The sequence below is a fragment of the Callospermophilus lateralis genome, chromosome 11 (genome assembly GCF_048772815.1).
Source record: "Callospermophilus lateralis isolate mCalLat2 chromosome 11, mCalLat2.hap1, whole genome shotgun sequence".
NCBI classification, from domain to species: domain Eukaryota; kingdom Metazoa; phylum Chordata; class Mammalia; order Rodentia; family Sciuridae; genus Callospermophilus; species Callospermophilus lateralis.
The window spans coordinates 31,806,022-31,828,625 of record NC_135315.1 but is presented as its reverse complement, the minus strand read 5'-3'; the positions used below and the strand labels follow the sequence as shown (position 1 = coordinate 31,828,625).

At 42.1% G+C, this 22,604-nt stretch overlaps 1 protein-coding gene across 7 annotated transcripts in view; it reads right to left on the bottom strand.

The window, feature by feature from the left end:
* Positions 1 to 12,988: 12,988 nt before the first annotated feature.
* Msi2 (musashi RNA binding protein 2) overlaps positions 12,989 to 22,604 on the bottom strand; it is a 367,708-nt gene continuing 358,092 nt past the window's right edge. For 2 of the 7 annotated variants that reach the window (XM_076871167.2, XM_076871165.2), the window contains 2 exons: positions 22,359 to 22,513; positions 12,989 to 18,171 (listed from right to left, as the gene is read on the bottom strand). In XM_076871167.2, the coding sequence (XP_076727282.1) occupies positions 22,406 to 22,513 (108 nt within the window). In that variant the 3' untranslated portion in view covers positions 12,989 to 18,171; positions 22,359 to 22,405. Of the gene's footprint in view, positions 18,172 to 20,588; positions 20,662 to 22,358; positions 22,568 to 22,604 lie in introns of those variants that run through there. The other 5 variants (XM_076871162.1, XM_076871164.1, XM_076871163.2 and 2 more) reach the window with 5 other exon arrangements.

Below are 22,604 nucleotides of genomic sequence, written 5' to 3'. Positions count from 1 at the left end.
CCATTTGCTGAGTGAAGGCAGAATTCTGCTGAGAGGCGTCTGTCGCAGAGCGTCGGGATGAGTGATTAGACTGGGCGAGCCAGCGAGAGGACGGAAGTGATGAGCGAGCATGACAGCGACTGTGAGAGCAAGGATTGTGTGAACCACGTGTGAGTGAGTGTGAGTGTGTGGGTGAGTGGGTTGCATGGACATACATGGGAGTGAGTGGGTGTGAGCATAAGTATGAGCATGTGAGTGGGTGTGTGAGTGAGTACGCAATGAGTGTGAGTTTTTCTGAGTGTGTGAGCATGTGAGTGAGTGGGTGTGCATAGGCGTGAGTGTGTGAGCATGTGAGTGGGTGTGATTCAGTGTGTGCGAGTGGGTGAGAGTGAGTGGGTGTGAACACATGAGCAGGTGTGAGTGTAAGTGTGTGAGTGGGTGTGTCTGAAAGGGTGAATGTGAGGCTGAAAGCAGGAGTGAGTATGGGTGAATGAGAGTGTGAGTCAGTGACGTGAGTGATGTGGGACTAAGAGGAGATTAGCCTGCACACGTGTGTGTTAGAGAGGCTGTGAGTGAGGGACTGTGTGTAGTGTGTTGGGGATGGAGAATGTGTGAGTGTGTGTGTGTAGAAGTGATGGTGAGGTACTTCCCCATCTCACTCTCGCCACATCCCTGAGGACCTGGTAAGATCTAAGCCTGGCCCTCACGCCTGTCCTCCCATGGAAGCTGCAGAGACAGCTCGGATTCTGTGGAGCCTTCTCCCAAGCACCTCCAGCTGCATTTTAAATGGCTCATGCATATGAGATGAGCAGAGAAGATGTAAATTCAAAAGAGCAGAGAGTGTAGGGTGAGTCAAGAGTGTGGGGAAGAAGGATGGGTGAGACCAGGTGAAGATAGAGATCATACCACCCCTTTGCTCAAACCCACCACACCCTTGTCCACTCACCAAATTCCAAATTCTTCAATATGACATTGAAGATTTTGTAATCTTGCTGGGTGCAGTGGTGCATGTCTGGTAATCTCAGTGACTTGGGATGCTAAGGTAAGAGAATAGCCTCAGCAACTTAGCAAGGCTCTAAGCAAGACCCTGTCTCAAAATAAAAAATAAAAAGGGCTGGGGATGTGGCTCAGTTGTTAAGTGCCCCTGGATCCGATCCCTGGTACCAAAAAAAAAAAAAAAAAAGAAAAAAAGACTTTGTAATCTTGAGGCGTGAACATGACTTTTGGTACATAATAGGTGCTCAATAAATGTTGGATTGTTCTAATTCCACAATCTCTCTTGGAGGCAGAGAGGGTTCCTACTGGGGAACAATGCCAGACGTTGGCTTCACACTCAGCCTTCCACACTCTGCTGTGACATTGCCGACTTTGCCAGGCCCGTCTATGGGAGGTGTTGAAGGACACCACAGGGCAAGAGGAGGGAGGAAGCACACTCCCTCCTCTTGCATTTTTCTTACCGGGTCAACGACGCCCACGGCTTTCCTGCTGCTTCCTTCAAATGAACCAGTCAGGCATTTGCCCGTGAACTTCAAGCGACTTACACCCTATTCCTCCAAACATATTCTACCTCTAGTTGTCATGCTCAGTCTCTCCCTCTGCTTGACTCTTTATTCCTGCCTCGTGTGACCCGGTAACAGGGGACTGTCCTCCTGACTCATTTCTCCCTCCCTGCCCAAAATCTATTAGTAATCAATCTTTGGACTTATTTCCTTTGCAGTGATGCTTTGAATTTGAGCCAAGGCAGGGAAACTACCAGGTAGGGTTTTTCCCTAGGATGAGGAGGTTGGAGGGGGACACAAGGGACAGTTGCAGAGCAGTGGGTCAGACTGGCATAAACTGGGTATGGGTCAGAGGAAAGCCACAAGGGCTCTGGAAGCATAAGCAAGTGGCCTGTGTGAGGGATCCCACTGGTCACAAGTTGGAAAAGTAGACATCAAGCCACCGTCCAGGTAAAAGAAGTATCCCATCCCATATGCAGCTCCCTTCACTTCCTGTTAGGTCAGGGTGGCTAACTGCTCTGGTATTGGAACCCCAGTTTAGATGGGGGCTCCTCAAAACATCACCTCACATGGTCCACAGGTCTCCATAATTCCTGGCCTCTAATTGTGAGCAAAACTGTACCCAACAAAAAGGCTTAATGTTGCTAAAGAGCCATCACACCCCTCAGCTGAGTTAGTCCTGGGAAAGAGGCAGGGCACTGAGTCACACTTACTGGCTAAACCAAGCAGCTACTTAGCAACAGAAACAGGCCTGGTGCTCTTCTCTCCAATAGGCCTCTCCCCTTCCACAAAGACCGGCGGGGGGGGGGGGGGGTTTCCCTGCCTTCTCCCTGCTTTTAATTCAGAAAGTGCTCACTATTAGCTTGCTGTGTGACCTTTTGCATGTTACTTCCCTCTGAGCCTGGATTATCTCCTTTGTTAAGTGAAAGAGGTGGACCAAATATTCTCAAAGTTTCCTTTCCGCTATGACCTTACTGTGATTTGATAACTTCTCCTCAATAAAAACCAAAGGGTTCAGTTTATCTCCCCAAATATTTTTCATGTTCTGTGCCTGCCTTTGATTGGTGTAATTATAGCACTTGTATTTAGTGCAAATTCACTGCATGAGTTATTAATTATTCTTGAGCCTTGACATAGTACTCACTGAAGCTTAGGGTGTGCATGTTGATTAAGACCAGGGATAAGTCAAGCATTCAGATGTGTCTGGGACTGGAATTAGTGAAGTCAGGGAGTTCATGGAACTTAACATTCTGGATAAACCAAAAAGGGGCTGGGATGCCAAGGCAGTGTTGGAAGCTGATGAAAGACCCTGATCTGTTACCCCTCCCAGGGTTGAAAGAATCAGTGACCCTTGGGCTGGGGATGTGGCTCAAGTGGTAACGCGCTCGCCTGGCATGTGTGGGACGCTGGGTTCGATCCTCAACACCACATAAAAATAAAATAAAGACGTTGTATCCACCGAAAAATAAAAAATAAATATTAAAAAAAGAATCAGTGATTGCCTTAGCATGAATTTACTTTAATATGGATCTTAATATTATTTACATTTACCCTTCTTCCAGAAGGTGTTTAGTCAAAAGTGAAAAAATCTGCTAAACTTCCTGCAGCCTGTAAAAACATGAAGCCCAGACTAGATTTTATCACCTGTGGAACAAAAGTCTTAACTTTCTGGAGGAAGGAAGCTCATCTGGACCATGAAGAATTCCTACTACTAGGGAAAGGTGCATCACGGATGCCCAGAGACACAGGGTCTAAAGTTAAGATTGAAACAGAAACACCAAGAAAAATCCTCTGGCAACTTTTCTTCCACCCTAAGAATAAGAGAGAGCTAGAGGAACTTGAAGCTGGTGGCACACTGAAGGTGACATCCAAACCCAAGCAGCAAAACCCAAAGCCAGGTCAACTTCTGATTAGATTGACTCAGCTACCTCCATCAGTGGTAGGCAAATTTTTGTCTTTAAAAGGCCTGATAGTAAATATTTTAGGCTTTGTGGTCTCTGCTGCAACTACTAAACTTTGTTATTAAAGCATGAAGCATGCATAGACAATATGCAAACAGCAGGCATTGTTTGCGCCAATAAAACTTCCTTTGGAGACATTGAAATTTGAGTTTCATGTAATTTGCTTGTGTCTCAAAATGACATTCTTTTTTTTTATTTTTATTTCAATTCAACCTTAAAAAAAATGTAAAGATCATTTTTAACTCAAAGGCCATACAAAAAAAGGCAATCCACCTGATTTGTCCTATTGACCATAGTTTGCAGACCCCTGGCCTAGCAGAAGAAAAGGTGTGTATATTTACTTCATTCTACTGTTAAAAATGATGTTAAGTTTTCAATTGAAAGTCACGAGACACAAAAGTACAAGACAACACAAGCCACTGTCAAGAAACAAAGCAATCAATAGCACCAACTCAGGTATGTCCCAGGGAAGCTATCAGACAGGGAACTTAAAATAGCTATGATTAATATATTAAAGGTTGTGGTGGAAAAGATGAACAACAGACATAACAGATGGGAAATTTTCAGCAGAGAAAGGGAAACTACAAGGAAGAGTACGTATGGGGAAAAATAGGGACAAAGATGAAGAATTCATCTCTGAATTCTGTGGCTCATCAGTAGACTTGATACAATTGAAGAAAGAATCAGTGAACTTGAAAATGGGCCGTTAGAAATTACATAAACACAAGGAGATAAAAAGGATGGGGAAAAAAAGAGGAAGTGGTGTAGGGCAAAATCAAATGGTTAAGCTTATGTGTAATTAAAATTCCAAATGATGAGACAGAGAATGGGGCAAAAGAAATATTTGAAAAAAAATAGTGAACAAGAATGACTCCAAAATAATAAAAGATATAAAACTACAGATGGAATTCCAAAGAACGTCAAGTAAACAAAACAAAGAGTGAAAAAGCTCATGCACAGATTTAGATAAATTACACTCAAACTGCTGAAAATCAAATCTAGAATAAAGAGAAATAGAGGTAAAATTTTAAAAAGAGTAGGTAGATTTATCTTCCATGCAAGCTGGAAGACCATGAAGGTACTCTAAAGTGCTAAAAGGAGATAAAACCTATCGACACAGAACATCCCCAGAAAAATTCTTTAAAAAATAAAGGAGAGGCAAGTAGTTTTCCAGACAAACAAAACCTTAATTACTAGTATATCTGCACTACAAGAAATATTGAAGGAAATTCTTAGGTGGAAAGAATGTAGAAGTTCTTTTTTTGTGTGGAGGCGGGGAGTACTAGGGATTGAACTCAGGGGCACTCAGCCACTGAGTCACATCCTCAGCCCTATTTTGTACTTTTATTTAGAGACAGGGCTTCACTGAGTCACTTAGCAAGCCTCACTTTTTGCTGAGACTGGCTTTGAACTCTCAATCCTCCTGTCTCAGCCTCTTAAGTGGCTGGGATTACAGGTGTACCCCACCACGCCTGGCTAGAATTTGGAAGTTCTCCAGGTGGGAAAAACATTCCACATAAACTTGGATTTACACAAAGAAATTAAGGAGTTTTGAAATGTTTAAAATAAAGAGATATATGAAAAATGTGTTGAATCTACAAAGATTTGTGGATTCAACACAATCACAACCAAAACTCTAGCCAGATTTTCTTATAAAAATCAACAAGTTCAGTTGGGTGCAGTGGTGCATGCCTATAATTTTAGGATTACTGGGGAAGCTGAGGCAGGAGGATGGCAAATATGAGGTGATCCTCAGCAACTCAGCAATACCCTGTCTCAAAATAGAAAATAAAAAGGGCTGGGGATGTAGCTCAGTGGTAAAGTATTCCTGAGTTCAATACCAGTAATATCTGCATCCCTAAATCAACTAGTTTTATTCTAAAATTTAGCAAATGAACTAGAGTAGCCAAAACAATATTGTGAAAGAAGACCAAAGTTGATGGAGTGACTCTACCTGATCTCAATGCTTACTAAAAATACAATCAAGACTGTGTGGTGTAGAAGAGAGAACAAGTGAGAGTAACCAGAGAGACCCACACAAATACATTTCAATTTGAACCCGGGGGAGCTCTACCACTGAGCTTCATCCCCATCGTCACCCAGTCTTTTTGTTGTTGTTGTTGTACGGGGGATTGAAACCAATCTCCACACTCCCAGCCCTTTTAATTTTGAGACAAGGTCTTACTAAGTTGCCCAGGATCAAACCTGTGATCCTTCTGCCTCAGCCTCCCAAGTAGCTGGGGTTACAGACAGGCGCTACTGTGCCTGGCTGTTCAATTGAGTTTTGATTATAGTACAAAGACAATTCAATAGAGAAATGATTTTTAAAAATAATGATGGAGCCAGGCGTAGTGGCACATGCCTGTAATCCCACTGGCTCAGAAGGCTGAGGCAGGAGAATCACAAGTTCAAAGCCAGCCTCAGCAATTTAGCAACTTAGCAAGACCCTGTTTCTAAATAAAATACAAAGTAGAACTGGGGATGTGGCTCAGTGGTTAAGTGCCTCTGAGTTCAATCCCTGGTACAAAAAAAAAAAAAAAAAAGGTACTGGAGCATTTGGATTTCAATATATGAAATAAGAGAAGACCCTTAATCCATACCTTATACCACATATACAAATTAACTCAAAATGGGCCATAGATCTAAATATAAAATGTAGGACTATTAAATGTAGAAGAAAATATAGGAGACAATCTTTTGCCTTTGAATTAGACAAAGATTTCTTTCTTATGACAACAAAAGTATGATCCATTTAAAAAAAAAACCAATAAATTGGATTTTAAAAATTAAGAACTGTTACTCTTTCAAAGACAGCGTTGCCAGGCATGGTGGTATATTTTGTAATCCCAGCTACTAGGGAGGCTGAGGCAACAGAATGGCAAGTTTGAAATCTACCTGGGCAAATTAGTGAGAGCTTGTCTCATAATAAAAATAAAAATTTAAAAAAAGGACTGAGGATTTAGTTTAATGATTGAATGGTGGCATGCTTGACTGGCATGCTCAAGGATTTGGGTTCAATCTACAATACAGCAAAGGAAAAAAAAAAAAAAAGAAAAAAATGAACAAGCCAGACTGGGAAAAAAAAAAAAAAAACATTTGCAAGCACGTATCTTATAAAGGACTTATATCCAGAATATACATCCTCAAAAATTAATAAGAAAATCATCCAGTTAAAAAATTGATCAAGCCAGGTGCAGTGGCACATGCCTGTAATCCCAGCAACTCAGGAGGCTGACGCAAGAGGATCAAGACTTCAACGCCAGCCTCAGCAAAAGGGAGCTGCCAAGCAACTCAGTGAGACTCTGTCTCTAAATAAAATACAAAATGGGACTGGAGATGTGGCTCAGTGGTCAAGTGTCCCTGAGTTCAATCCCCAGTACCCGCCCCCAAAAAATTGACCAAAAGATTTGAACAAATACTTAATCAATGAAAATATACAAATGTTAGCAGCATCCAAAAAGATGCTCAACATCATTACTCGTTAGAAAAATACAATGAAAAATCACAATAAGATAGTACTCCCTGCTACCAGACTGACAAGCAAACAAACTGAAGAAACAATAACAATAAAACACAAAGCAACCAAACAAACCTAACAACACAACACTAACTCCCAACAAGAAGTCTGATCCACGGCTGGTGGGAATGTAAAATTGGGCATCCACCTGGGAAACGACTTGGCTAAATTTAAGCATATGCTTGTCAAACAGCTCAGTGTCTTAGTCCTAGGTATTGACTTAAGAAAAACGAAAACTTACCTTCCCCCCAAAACTATCCACAAATGGTTACAATGGCTTTCTCTGTAACTGCCCCAAACTGAGAACGAATGGAGTAGATCCATATGATGAAAAAACAACTCAGTAATAAAAAGAAATGAACAATTAACACAAACACTGACAGATCTCAAAGCATGTGCTTAGGAAAAAACAGAACAACAAAGCAACCAGATATGAAGAATCCATTCTACTTGATTCCAGTTATAGTTAGCTCTAGAGTAAGCAAAGGTAAGCTATAGTGACTGAAAAACCAGTTTTGTTGTTTTCCTGGGTCGGGTGTGTCCATATGGGACTAAAGAGATTTTTGCATTGATGGAAACGTTCTCTATTTTGATTATGGAGGGAATTACACAGATGTGTAAAATTCATTGAATTGTACACTTAAAATGAATGGATCTTATTATATTTATATTATATTGAGGTAGTTTATACCTCAGTATGTTTTTTAGAGAATACTATCCTTGTCTCTGGCAGGGGGGATATAAGGTGGCCTTGAACCTGTTGTATTTAGTGTTCACCTGAAGCCAGGTTCTCCCACAAGGGCGTCACTCACCCAAAATTTAGACAGAGGGCTGGGCTGGTGGCTCAGTGGTATAGCACTTGCCTAGCATGTGTGAGGCGCTGGGTTCGATTCTCAGCACCACATATAAATGAATGAATAAAATAAAGGTCCATCAACATCTAAAAAAAGAAAATATTTTAAAAAATGTAGACAGAAGAATATACCAGGAAAAAAACCCCACTTACCTCCATAAACACTGCATACAATCTATTTTCTCCTCCCATGGACTTTCTTGAATTCCTTGTTTTAGACAGATAATTTAAAAATTGATTTTATTTCGGCTGAATATATAAAGCCATGCTTATTTGGGAGAGTTAGAAATTACAGATAAAGCAGAATTCTCTTTGACCACTTATCTCAATCTTCTTCCCATTTCACCAGTCAAGATGCAATTGTGACCGGAATGTGGATTATTCTAGCTTTCTTTCTTTCTTTTTTAATTTATATTTTAGCTTTAGGTGGACACAGTATCTTTACTTTATTTTTATAAATATGATGTGATCGAACCCAGTGTCTCATGCATGCTAGGTGAACGCTCTACCACTGAGCTACAACCCCAACCCTATTCTAGCTTTCTTTTGAAAATATTTTACTTTTGTTCTTCAATTTAAAAATTTAATATATTATGCTAATTTTTGATAAGTTAATATTGCAACTCTTAAGCATTGTTTCCTGGTTTGCATTCTCTTCACCCTAGCCCATTTTTCGACTTCAGTCTTCCTTCTCATCTTGCCCCCATACCAGGAAACCATGTAAACAACATAGATCATACCCCTTTCTTTGTGCTCATGTAATCATGTATGTAAGGTACATATGTATGTAAGGTCCACAAATGTACATATGTAAGGGTTTTTTTTTTTTTTCAGTACTGGGGATGGAAACTGGGTGTACTCTACTACTAAGTTACATTTCTGCCTTTTTCTTATTTTTTATTTTGAAAAAGGGTCTTGTTAAGTTGGCCAGGGTGGCTGCAAACCTACAATCCTCCTGCCTCAGCCTCCCAAGTAGCTGGGATTATAAGTGTGCACCACCATGCCTGGCTCATACGTAGTTTGGTTGGCTTAATCTGAAAAACGACAACAACAAAAAGCATTTAATATATGCATTTTTGTAGCTATTTTGCCTTATTCAATAGTACCTCGTGAATTCCTTCAAGTCATCCATTATAACCTAGGTCTCTTTTGTTTTCATGGCTGCCTAGTTTTCTGTGGTGTGGATGTACCATACATTATTCGACTATCTCCCTAGTGTTAGGGAGTTCAATTATTATTATAGAGCATATATTTTTCTTATAAAATTCATTCCTAAACTTTTTTTTCTATTTCCATTACTAGGTGATTGTTACTGGAGAGCAGGGCTACTTTTTTTTTTTGTATCTGTATCATACATCTAGTCATCTTCCCAAGTTTAACATCAATTTCAGTGGCAATTTTCACGTGCTTATTTTGTTTTACTGGTGTATCTTTAAGTTTCTAGGAATATAATCACATTTTTGTCTTTTCCTTCTAATGTTTATGTATTTTATTCTATTGCCTTTACAAACTGCAAGACAATATTAAATATTACTAGTGACAGAAGCAACCTACAAATTTATTTTGATTAAAATAGTTTGTTTTACTATTTATAATAATAATGTTGGGTTTAGAAAATAGTCCTTATTATGTTGTATATAATTGTTTTTTGTTTCTACTTTTTGTGGTGTTTTAATTAGAAATAGCTGCCATATTTTTCAAATGCTTTGTTAACATTTATGTTATGACTACATTTTTCTCCTTTAGAGAATGGACTACATAAACCCTTCCTTATACAATGGATTGTGATCAGAGATTTCTTGATATTGAATATGCTTACATTCTTGAAAGAAGTCCTGCTTCATCTTATTATATTATACCCTTGATACACTGCAGTAGTCTACTTACTAAAATTATATTTGGAATTTTTGCATGTGAGCTCCTAAGTGTGTAGGTGTAATTTTTTTAGTACTGTATTGAGTTTATAGAAAAAATAACTAAATAAATGAATAAAATAAAACATTTAAAAAAATTTTTTTAGTTGTAGATGGACACATTTAATTTTATTTTTCTGTGAGGCTGAGGATCGAACCCAGTGCCTCGCACGTGAAGCAAGCACTCTACCATTGAGCTCCAACCCCAGGCCCTGAATTGAGTTTTGACATCAGAGCCATGTGCTTCATAAAATAGGAGTGCTTGCTATACCTTTCTATCATTTGATTTTTAAATGAGTTTGTTTAAATGGCATTGTAGTTATCAGAAAATAAACTCATTTGGCTACAGTCTATTTTCCAGCATTAGATCCTTTAATTACTCATTCAGTACCCTTTGTAGTAATATCCCAGTTTTCTACTTATCTTACTGGTTTTGGTAATTTATGTTTGGCAGGATATTTTCTGATTCCTCTGCACTTTTTAGATTTGTTGCCATTATTAATTCTTTCCTCTGTTATCAATGACTTATGTCTTCTTTCTTGTCCCTAATATTGTACACTTTTGCTCTCCCCCTCTATTTAAGAGGATTTATTAATCTTTGTAAATATCCAGGTTTTATGTTTATTTGCTCTTTCACTTTTGGCCTCTATCCATTTCTCCTTTCTGGTTTTTTAAAGTTACTATCTGCTACCTTATTAATATGAATCATCTGTTTCTTCACTGAAAAAAAAAATAGTTTCTCATCAAAGGCATTTAAAAACTATACATTTTCCTGAGTACAGCTTTGGCTGCATGTCATAGGTTTCCATACACTGTGTGCTTATTGTTACTTTCTAGATAGTTTGTAATTTTCTTTAACTTTCCTCTTTGACCCAAGAATACATAAAATTGTTTCCTAATTTCCAGGCAGTTACGTGGTTATAGCCACATGGATGGTGATAGTGGAAGGAGGGCTGTAAAGTTCTACCTATTTAAATCTGTGGGGTTTTTTTTCCTGCAAAATTTACTTGAATAAATTTTTGTGTATGTTCTATGGATATACATAAAAATAGATATTCTCTATTCAACGTTTTATCACTGCTCTCTTGTTTTTAAGGATTGTGTCTTGGGTGCTTGCTAAAAGTTAAGTTCTGTCCGGGTCTGGTGGTGTGCACCTGTAATCCAGTGGCTTGGAGGCTGAGGCAGGAGGTTCACAAGTTCAAAGTCAGCCTTAGCAATTTAGCGAGGCCCTAATCAACATAGTGAGACTCTGCCTCGAAATAAATAAAATAAAATAAAAAGGGCTGGGGATGCGGCTTTAGTGGTTAAGTGCCCTTGGGTTCAATCCCTGGCACCAAAAAAGTCAATTTAAAAATAAAAGTTAAGTTATCACATCTGATACTGACACTTCAATTCCTGTCCTTTATTTTGGTTTGCATTTGCCTATTTTCTTTGTCACCCCTTTATTTTCAACCTTCTTTATCACTTACATGTATTTCTGTACCCGGCATGGAACTGGGCTTTTCCCCACCAACTCCTCCTGCCACCAGACTGTTAACTGTTTTGTAACAGTAGCAAATTCAATCCATTAGTATTGAGACAGTGCTGGATTCACTTAATTTCATTCTTTCCATCCTATTTTGTATATTAAATTGCCTATTGTTGTTTCTTTTCCTTTCCCAGTTTTTGATTTGTTTTTTTTTTTTTTATTCTCTTTTTAATGTTTCTCTGTGAAACACTAGAGTGTGAAAAAAAATATTTTTCCTCTAATTGGTATTTTTCTACCTCTTCATTGGCTTAGGTGGGCACTTAGGTTCCAGGCCCCACCCACCCTACCTCCCAGGCACACCCAGTCCTGATGCTGACACTGGTCACCAGCCTTGAACCCAGGGGTAGCAGGATGTCCTAGAGATGAGGTTTCTTTCTGACCATGGACAAATGACCTGTTATTGGCCCCCAAAAGCTGATGTGTGCGATAACACAAGAAGGTTCAGGAGAAACGATTGGGTTATGAGGACCTTAACCCAATCAGTGAATTAATCCCTAACTGGATTAACTGAGAGGTAACTGAAGGGGATAGTGTTGGCCGGAGGAGGTGGGTCACTGGGGGGGGGGGGTGCCTTTGGGGTACATATTTTGTGTCAGGTGAATGGAGTCCCTCTCTGCTTCCAGATCATCATGTGAGCTGCTTCTGTCCACAGCGCCCTTCTGATGTTCAGTCTCACGTTGAGCCCTGGGGAATAGAGCCGCCTGTCTATGGACCGAGACCTCTGAAACCATGAGCCCCCAAATAAACTTTCCCTCCTCTAAAAATTGTCTTTATCAGGTCTTTTAGTCACAGCAATGAAAAGGCTGACTAAAACATGACCCATCTTCTTTGTAGACAGGCTCGCAGCAGGGGCAGGACTAACTAGATTGTGACCCGTCTGGCTCACAGCGGGTGGGCCTGTTCCCTGTGATCCCTCCTCTCTAGGCTCCTGGGCTGTGCTTGGGCCTCACCTTCCTTTGAGCTGAGCCATCAGAATGAGGATGGCCAAGATGGCCCTTTTCAGGCTTCTGGCCCACTCAACTCAGAATTCCTGGAAGGCAGTTCTCACATCAGTCCCCACAGTTCTTCTGTCTCTGGAAGACGGTAGAGATGATCCTTCAAGGTCATGGGACACTGGAGTGTTGTGGCCCTGTCTATAGACACACAGGAGCTAGCGTGGCACCCACTGCTACTCTCTCTAGCCTCTCCCTAGGTCCTTGGTGTGCTTGGTAAACAGGAGGTCGTAAACACTGCAGAGGATCTCTCTATACCTTCAAGTTTTGTGATGGCTAGTTATTTCTATTTGGCAAAACTCTGAACTCCTTAAGGACACAGGCCAGGCTTCCAGTCCCGTTCAGGCATCTGGAGTGTGCCCTGGCACCTTCTCCCACACACTGTTGGAAACTAGCAGAGGCTGGCAAGAGGGGGTCCCTTAGCTCCTTCTATGCTGCTCCCCTTCTGGGTCCTACAGTCTCATAGGACCTTTGCCATCCATTCCCTGAACTCCCAAGGATTCTGAGCACCTCCACAATTAATCTGCCCTACTTTCTGGCCTGCTTTTCCACCTTAATGCTCTCCAGTCCCTCATTAAAATGGCTCAACAGGGAAAGGACTTCTTGGTTGGAGGCCCCCAGATCAACACTCAAGCCAAGGGGTGAGGCAGGGCAGGTGGGACTCGGTGATCCCCTCTCCCCAACCCTCACAGCGGCTCTCCCCACCCCAGTCCTCTCCCACGGTACAAGGACACCAGACAACTCTGTTCAAAACAGTTTATTTTATTTTATTTTTTGTCAGACAAACACATTGATTTCTGGACCACAGTAGAGGATGGAAACCTTTCACAAACTTATTTATTTGAAAATACAAATATAAAATTATACTTTCCACATCTGTGATGTGAGAGACTGCCATCCACATAGTAATTTTTTTACAACAGGGCTTTAAGAAAGCCACACACAAAGACCTGAAAGATGCTTGAGATAGATATATATATAGATACATATATATGTATATATATAAAAAAAATACTCACTACCAAAGTTCTCATCGGTTTCATACTAAAGTATAAAAGTAAGGGTGAGGTCAGCCACAGTGCTAGGGAAAGTTTTATTTAGATACATTTATGTCCACATGAAACGCTTAGACTTGCAACCTATTACATATGGAATTCCGAGTTTACAACACACCGTGAACGGCAGATTGGCTAGCCCACGCTACTCAAGAGCACACTCACAGACTCCACACGGGATGGTACAGTATGTACAGAATACAGTAGCAGGAGCCTTCCACGGAGGCTCTGGAACTTTTGTCTCTCAGTCCCCGTTCCCTTCCCCTCTCGCTCCCTGCCTCCCGGAAACGAAATCCTGTCCGAGACAATACATTCTGATTATTAGATAGTCGGGTATTTGGATTAAGGTTGCTCCCCGAGAGGGGTGGGTTTGATTCACATGATTTTTGTATTTTAGTTTACTTACTTATTATTATTATTATTATTTTATTTTTTTGGTGAAAGGAAAAAAGAAAAAGAAAACGAACACATGACAGTATTAAAGTATTGCTTAACTTCCAGCATCATATGGTGTAGTGTCCGTGCCCAGGACTGAGCTGAGCTGACCTCTGCTTGTTTTCTGCTCTAGGGTGAGGGTGGGCAACTCCCCAGTGTCTCTATCCAATGTGCTTGCCTGCAGCCGGTCCCTCTTCTCTACCCTCTACCCTCCTGGCTTTTGTCTTCCTTGGAAGATCACCTGGCTGGTAAAGCACAGTCAAGATGAAAAAAAAAAAAAAAAAAAAAATTCTCCCCTCCCCACCTGTTCCCCCTAGTCTCCCTCTGTCCCTGTGTGTCACTTCCAACTGATAAAGTATGAGTTAGTGTTTCTTTTGTAAACAATTTCATATGCAATATAATACAGAAAGCATGGCTGACCTTCAATAAAAAATGTAGTAAACTATATTGCTTTATTCTTGAATATGCTGCAGTGAGTGAATGGCAGAATGAAGCAGTGTGGTGGTGGTGGTGGAGGCTAAGTCCCTAGCCCTCGTTTGCACTAAAGATCAAAATAGGTTTTGTTTTTCTAGTTGGAACCAAAAATAAAAATTTTCCCCCAAAAAAGAAAAAAAATATATCCAAGATAAAACAAAACAAAATAACCAAAAAAATAAGAAAACTCGAAGATTGGAAAAAAAAAGAAAACAAAAACTGAACACCTTTCAGGTCATTAGAACCAACAATTACCCAATGATTTTTATACTAGTCTAGCAAGATGTGTGTAACATTCACTGGCTGTGAACTGCTGTGCAGTGAGACATTAAATCCACAGCAATTGAGCCATGCTACCTTAAAGCCCAAGCTACAAGTTCAAATTAAGATGATGGTTATGAAGGATAAAAACGCAAGGCCTGTTGGGGCTTCGTTTGAATCGAGCCAATGAGCGACTGGGATAGAGCACGAGGCTGTCTGGTGGTCCAGAGCGGGATGAGGAAGGCCACCAACAACCTCTGCAGAGGCTCCTGGAGAGGAGACCCCGGCTTGCCAACTCCATCTACCCCACGGCCACTCACTCTCCTCTGCTCAGGAGAAGAGGAGGTCGGGGCTTCCAGCAGATGGATCTGAAAGCCAGAGTTCCCGGTGGCTACACCAAGAGCCATCAGCCAAGAGGGTTCTCCCTCAGGGAAGGTGAAAGGTGGGTCCCAGGTTCGCCATTGAGCTTAACTGAAACAAAGACGAGGCTGAACATCAGTGCTAAAAGAATTTACAAAAATCATTTGAAATGGACTTCTAGATGAGGTGGGGGGACTAACGTGAACCTTAACCTAGGTAGCCACATTAAAACATATCAGATTTCCACGAGATTTGTGCTATGGGCTACTGGGTCTCTTCAAAAGGTATATAAACATCTAAAACATATTCACACAGATTATCAATTTCTTCTGAGCATTCTTAAAAAAATATTTTTTTTCTCTTAGTAAAATCATTTTAATATACCATGCCTCCCTCTTTTAAAAAATAAATTAAAAAAATCCAGTTTTGCATATCTAGCATTAGCATTTAAGGTAGTATGGCACACCCCTTCACAGTGAGGGGGGGTGGGGAATCCACAAAATGCCGTAGAGTTGGTCGGCATTTGAACATTGTGAGACCTTGGGTTAGTTGAAACCACATCAGATCAGGAAAAATAAAAATTAAACTTGAAATTGAAAAAAAAATTAAAAGGAAAAAACTGCCCCAAAATTATCAGCATTTTTTTTTCTTTTCATAAATAAGAGAAAGTTCTATCCTTACTGGTCCTAAATCTGAATAACTATGTCTAGTTTTTTTTTTTTTTAAACCTTAATTACATTATACCTATCAATATGTACTAGAAGAAAGAGGAGAAAAAAAGTCACTACACTAGTACCAGGACAGCACGCTTACAAGATAGCCATTTTATACATTATTAACAGACAATGATCAACCAAGAAGTCTTCTACGAGGTGATGGGGATGCAGAGAAAAGGAAGGGGATACAGTACGTCACCAACATGGACAAAAGTAACTAAATCCCCTTGCTAGACACTGAATCTGGGAATTTATTGTCTCTTTTTTCTTAAAATAAAACTTCTATTTTGTTATTTTATGATCTGAGGAAGTTCTGATATTTTAAAAGCGTCCAGCATTTTACTTAACCTGGTTGTTTGGAAATTAATACATTTAAAAAAAAAAAAAAGAAAGAAAAAAAAAATCCCCCCTCCCCCCGCAAATCTCTCCAAACAACCTAATATTTTACTGGAAAAACAAAGAACATGATTCTCTCTTTTAAAAAAAATGCTGTAGCTGTTTAATAAGGATTGGAAAAGGCTTTTTTTTTTTTCTTTCTTTCTGAGTTAGTATTTTGAAGTCTTTAGTTTAAAGATGCTTTTGCCCTACCATGTCTGTGAATGTCTACATTAGTCTACTTTGTTAGTAAAATTTATAAAAATAGGAGTGCAGCAGCTCTTTATAATAAATGTCGCATTCAGTGTCTCATACTGGCTGTGCCTTAAGTACCAAATTTATAAACGTAACAATTTAAAAAATATTAATAAAACGTCAATATCACATCTTTTAAAAAGAAAAAAATATATATCCACACTACAATATGTTTTAATGCCATCTATTGAGTTGTACTTCTATAAGTTGCTGTTGCTGACCTATTACCAATATTTAAAAAAAAGTTAAATTAAAAAATATCCTTCATCATAAGTGTCTTTCCCCAACCGAGGACCATATATTATAACAGCCAAATGTTAAACATGTGCAAACAGGAAACTGTCAGTTTTTCCCACCAGTCACAGTGCAGTGATGTTTATACTTTTTATTTTTAAAATTCTGTTTACATCTACAATAAATTAAAAAAAAAAAAAAAAAAAGAATTCTTCCATAGCCTCTCTGGTGATACTTGCAGCACTGAGGTATTAAAAAAAAATATATAAACCAAAAGGTTGCTTTCCTAATTTGTAAATAGAAAGTGAATGGAGAAAAGGTTGTATTCATGCAGGTGTATCCACTCCTGGCCCAGGGGCCCCCAGATCTGGGGCTGGGGTCGGCAGGGGAGGGGGAGGAGAGAGGCAGAGGGTCCTAGGAACGTTTGGAGGTGCTGAAATGATTGGACGATAGAAAATGATCAAATATTTAAAAATTAAGACTGAAAAAGAATGTCCCCTCCCTGACCCGCCCCCAAGCCAAACAGGTGTGCTTTGAAACTTTAAATATGTTAAATATTAAAATTGTAGCTTTGTCTTTAAAAAACGTCTTGGGAAAAGCAGTTTTTCATATTTTAAATAAAAATCTAGCTAGACGGTAACATCTGAAGCTGTGCACAGACAGAGAGGTTGATAGGCTGGTAGGATACTAGTACAGTTCATAGGTCTAGCGCACTGACGACAGAGCTCGACAGCGCCCTCACTTGTCCGGGGTCGTCCTGGCAGCTGGGTGTTCCTCAGTCTCAGTACCAGACTTGGTCAACCTTCCATCCATCCATCCCCTCCTCCTTCCCGAGCATCAAACTGCCTGGGACCGACTCCCTCACAAAAATATTTTTTTTTTGATTCTCTCTTTCTTAATAGTTTCTATGTAGTTAATGGAATTGTATTTACAACATTTCTTTTTTTTTCTTTTTTTTTTTTAGAATTCACAATTTCAAAAAACCTTATAATATGACCTCTTTCAACAGAAAAAAAGCACTTATAGAAAAGGAGGACACCCAAAACATGGTCATCCTTACCTTATTGCCGAAAATAGATACTTAGGTTAACAAAGAGACATCACAAAAAAAGAACCGCTAGAGTCTGTTAATTAGCCTACTACATCTCACTTCGTCTACAACGCAAAACAGAAAGTTTACGCCCACCTCCCGCTCCCCTCCTCACAACAGCTGCGTGGTGTGCTAAAGTTCCACCTGAAAAATTCATAGTCTCAGAATTGGTACCAAAATATGGAGAGCAACATCACCATCTCAGCATCCTTTAAAAGTGAGAACAGAATCAAAACGAGCAAAAAAAAAAAAAAAAAAAAAAAAAATTGTTTAAAGAAAAAAAAAATATAACTCCTTAATATAACAATTATACTATGGTTAGCTTTTGACTAGATATTAAAGCTAGGTGACTACTGGACTAAGTCAAAATTACTACCAAATTGTGATTCAAAGAGATTTAAAAGGAGGCGGGGAAGAGAGAAGGGGAAGGGAAACCATCAAGAAAAACAAAACAAAACCAAACCAAAAATCATGGATTATATACACATTTAAAAGCTGTCGTCGTATATTACAGCAGATTCGTGAGATGAGATGTAGTCAACCCTCGATCCGAAGTGAGCCATCTCTGGTTGGGATGAGGAGTGAGGCTGTGGGGGTCCAGGTCTGAGGACATCACCTAAACAAAGGGCCACTCAGAAACTTCGCCCAGTCTTGCCTGGACATCCAGGTATGCTCTGCAGGGCCGGGAAGGTCAGAAGGATCCCGAAGGGAACAGAGAGCAGGGGGTGGGGGGGGAGGAGAGAGAAAAAGGGTCAGGCAAGGGTGTGACTTACTGTAACCGTTCAACTACGATGAGTTTCCAAAGGCCTAGGCTGGGAGACTGGGCACCTGTGACAAGGGTGGGGCAACACCTTTCTGAGATCACAGCCTGGGAAATCTGAAGTCTAAGCCACGCCTGATGCCCAGGCGAGGCAGCTCTGTGACTCATTGGCTGATGGGCTACAGGACTGGAGGCTTCTTGTAATGGTGGGAAGGGTCTTGCCAGCTAACGGGTTGCGTTTGGACTTCCAGCCAGCTGGTCCAACTGCACATTGACCAGATACTTTTTCTTTTTAAACTTGCTTTCAAAACTAAGCAGTAAAGAAAAACTTTTGCCTTTAGTAGATACCCATGGATAACTGAAAGTGCAAATGTATACTAAAAAAATTCATATTATATACCAAAGGATTGAAGGTTGGGATACTTAAAAAAACAAAGTACACAACAACCCACTTGGGAAGACCAAAACTAAGTTCAGGACTCAGACTGGGTCGCCCTGAATTGACTGTGGGTCTGGGCCCCTCTTTTATGGATGGCACCAAATGTCAGAAAGGCACCTCTGCTGGGGACAAAGTGTATGTCTGGCTAGTCCCCAACAGCCACGGTGTGATCCCGTGACTCGACTGGCTCATTTAGTTCCTTCTGGAAGGGGTAGGCTGCTGCCTCCATTCTCTTGGCTACGTTAGCCTTCTTTGGAAACTGAGTCCTAGAGTCGGGTAAGGGAGATGAGCTGACTTCTGCCTACCCCTACCCCTTGGAGGGCGCTGGGGGGAGGAGGTCCACACTCCTCTTTTGGGAGAGGAAGGGAAGGTGGAGCACTAGCATCTCAGCAACTGGCTGCCAAGGCTCTGTGGCGCCCAGTGATTGTTTAATTCCCTCTTCATCGGACTCCATGGGGGTGGGGGCTGGAGCGCTCTTCAATCCCCAGTCTTTGGACCTATCGGTCCTCCCTGCTTTCTGGGCCCCCAAACCCAGCTTAATTAGTAGCGAGAAGCTCTCCTTCAAACAGTTAGTGGCCTCTGGCTCTGGCCAGCAATGGCTGGGTCAGTGCTTGAAGGGGAGTGGAGGTGAGGGCTGGGGAGAATTCACACACATGGCTTATTGGGTTAAGAGAGGCAGCTGCGTTAGTTGAGGTGATTCCTTAGCAGCAACATGAGAGGAATCCAGAGATTTGTGGAGCTTAATTCAACCTGGTCCCCAGCTGATCCCACCAGACCCAGTCCTGGCTGACTCAGGGCTGGGAGCAATCACTCTGCACCAGAGACCCAACACAGGCCTTTTCTATCCCACTCCAAGAGCAAAAGGCTCTTGTGCGCCAGTGGGATTTCCCGAGTGGAACCCATTCTCAGGCCTCAGCTGTCGCCCTCCCACTTCAAGGAGACCGGCTGGTGTTCCAACCCACTCCCCTCAACCTCATGTACTAATGCAGCACACATATAGTGCTTTCCAGGATAACCCCTCTCCCTGCTTGGAGTTCTTCCCAAGAATGACAGATACTCATTTTTGAGGAGAATGTGGCAGGAGGCTTGCTCACTGCCCGCCCCAACCTCCCTCTCCTCTGTCCCACCCCCACCATATCCCCATCAAAGTGATTTAAAAAAAAATGTTTAATTAACTTGAGCTCAGTTTAAAAGGTTAGGAAACTGGCAGGGATCCAAATCCACGTTATGCAGGTGATGTCGTTAATTTAATTTGCTTTTCGTGCGGTAATCTGGATAATTACTCAGTAGTTACTGGCAAAAATGTTTTCTTTTCACTAAAAGATGGAGTCTGGCTGTTTGACTGCATGAATCCCATTGGCTGAGCCCCAGAGGGCCCTGGAGAGCTGAAAGGGCCCAGCCACCCACAAGGTCAGCTCACAGTACCTTCGGGAGTGGCCCTGGTCCCCGTCTCCTGTCCCCAGGCTTGGCAGAAGTCCAGAAGTTCCCTACCTCCACCCCCACCCCACCCCATGGGCATAGTACGAAATCGCCTTCCAGTTTCCCACACTCTTGATTGTATTTCAAGACAGAGAAAGATGACGGTAGGGACGATACAGAAATGGAATCGAAAGAACCAACTCAAGAACCAAAAAAAACCCAAAATCAAAAAAAAAAAAAAAAAGAGAGAGAGAATAAAAAAAGGTGAGGTCATGATTAAAAGCTGGAGGAAGGGATGAGAGATTAAAAGACTGGATTTGTTCTTGCCCCCACCCGCCTGAAAAGGGGTCCAGAAAGAGGAGGGAGAGATGTTGATGTGATGAGACAAGGGCATGCTCATACATGTATGACCAGTGCACATACATGTACGGACACACCGGCAGGGCGGAGACACATGGCAGAGACGGTAATACCTCAGAGTGAGATGGCAACGAAAGCACCTGCTCAATGGTATCCATTTGTAAAGGCCGTTGCAATCAAAGGTCCCTAAAATTGCACAATTGTTAAGGTCATCAGTGCGCTATACATGGGAACAGATTGTCATATTCTGGGAAAGAAAATTATCTCTAGGACTAGTCTGTGGTTGCCAGCATGAATATGTAATTCTGAGACACCGTGCCATGAGGGACCAGGATGACATCCTCTCCAGCTCCAATCCCTCCCTCCCCCATGACCCCCACCCCAGCCTGTCTGCTTACACGAGGGAAACCAAGAGCCAGATTCAAAGGGGTGGGTGTGTAGTGGGGCTCATGCCCCAAATGACAGGCATGGGGGCCCTGACCCCAAAGAGCAAAGATAAGGACCTGTGTCTGTCCCGGGTTCCAATGGTTCAAGCTGGGGAGAAGAAATCCCAGTGCAGACAAACTATGTTGCTATGTGGGGTTTTTCAGAGAAATCACTGCAGCATACGGGTCCAAAGACTCAGGTTTTCAAAAAACAAGTAGGGTCTGTGTTTCTGGACACTGAAAATGGAAATGAGTCGTGTTCTAAGTTCCCCAAGTCGCTGCAGCTCTTGGATGAATAATAACATTCTGGATTTGGTACTACAGTTGATCCGAAAGGATTAGACTCATCAAACTTCTGACTCAAGTGATACTGTCTTGGGGGTGAAACTGAACAAGGACCCAGGCAGCACAGATAGGGCTGGCAGATGAGTGTGTGTGTGCAAGAAAGAGAGAGATGGGGAGAGAAAAATGTGTGTATGATTGTGTATGTACAAGCGTATGCATGGGGGCATGGATGGGGCCGCCCTGGTGCCCCAGACTGTCTGCACAGGCTCTGTTCTCCCCAGCGTAGCCCTTAAGGCAAAGCTTGCCCGCTCTCTCCCGCACGTGAAGTCTGACAGGGACGTGACCTGGGACAGCAGTCACTCCCATCTCAGCTCAAAACCAAACTGCCTCCAAAATGCCGAGGCGGGCTAGGGCAGGGGTTGGCCAGTTTTCTGTTTCCAAAATGGAAGGGGAAGCGAGCAAGTGGGGCTCAGGCACATTCATGCTCACACACCAGGAGGGAGAAGAACAATACAATCTGAAAACAGCATGCAAATCTGTTAAGCAAATTTCCATTGCCTGGATTAGTCAGATTATAGAACCACAGAGCATTACAAATATCAAATGCATCTGGCCTTCGGGGGGCCACAGCTAAAGAACGCAAATGGGAACTTACTTGGAACCTGGAAACTGTAAGAAATGTTAGCAAAAGAAATGGCCTGGGAGGGGGCTCGCCCCCCACACCACCTCCCGGGTACCAGAGCTGCCAATGGACATCAGTCGGGGACTCTGCTGACTAAGATGACTACCCCTGATGGGAGGCGGGTGGCTTGACACTGAGGACCTACTATGTGCGGGGTGCACACTGTTTCTGCTCATTCTCACCCAGTGTTTGGAGGGAGGTAAACTATTCTTGTTCTGCAGCCAGGTATGTGAGGTTCACGGGGTTATGTAAGTGGCTCAAGGTCTCAAGGGCTGAAGTGACATGAATCTGAACTGCTCACATACGTTCTAGTTCATCACCAGGCCACTTAGGAGGTACTTGGTATATGTCTAGACAGAGCAGCGTTAGCCTTCAGGAGCTGGCGTGACCGCTGATGGGGACCCACTGTCCTCTCCTCTGCCCCTAACTCATGGGCTGCAAGGAGTTGGTCAGGTAGCAGGAGGCAGGAGGGCAGGAAGGCAGGTACTTACAGCTATGCCGTGGCCGAAGCCCGAGCCCGGCTGTGGGCTGGCCGCGCTTATGTAATTCCCCACTCCGGAGTCCTGGCTGGCAGGGCCATAGAGATCGGCGACAGGTCCTGGGCTGTTGGCCCCCGGGAAGCCTCCGGGCCGCGCCGGGTTGGAGCCTGCCGGGGAAGCGGGCGCGCCAAAATTCGGTTGAGCACTGTAGCTATTCAGGACTGGTGTGCAGAGAATAGAGCTGGGTATGAGGCCAGA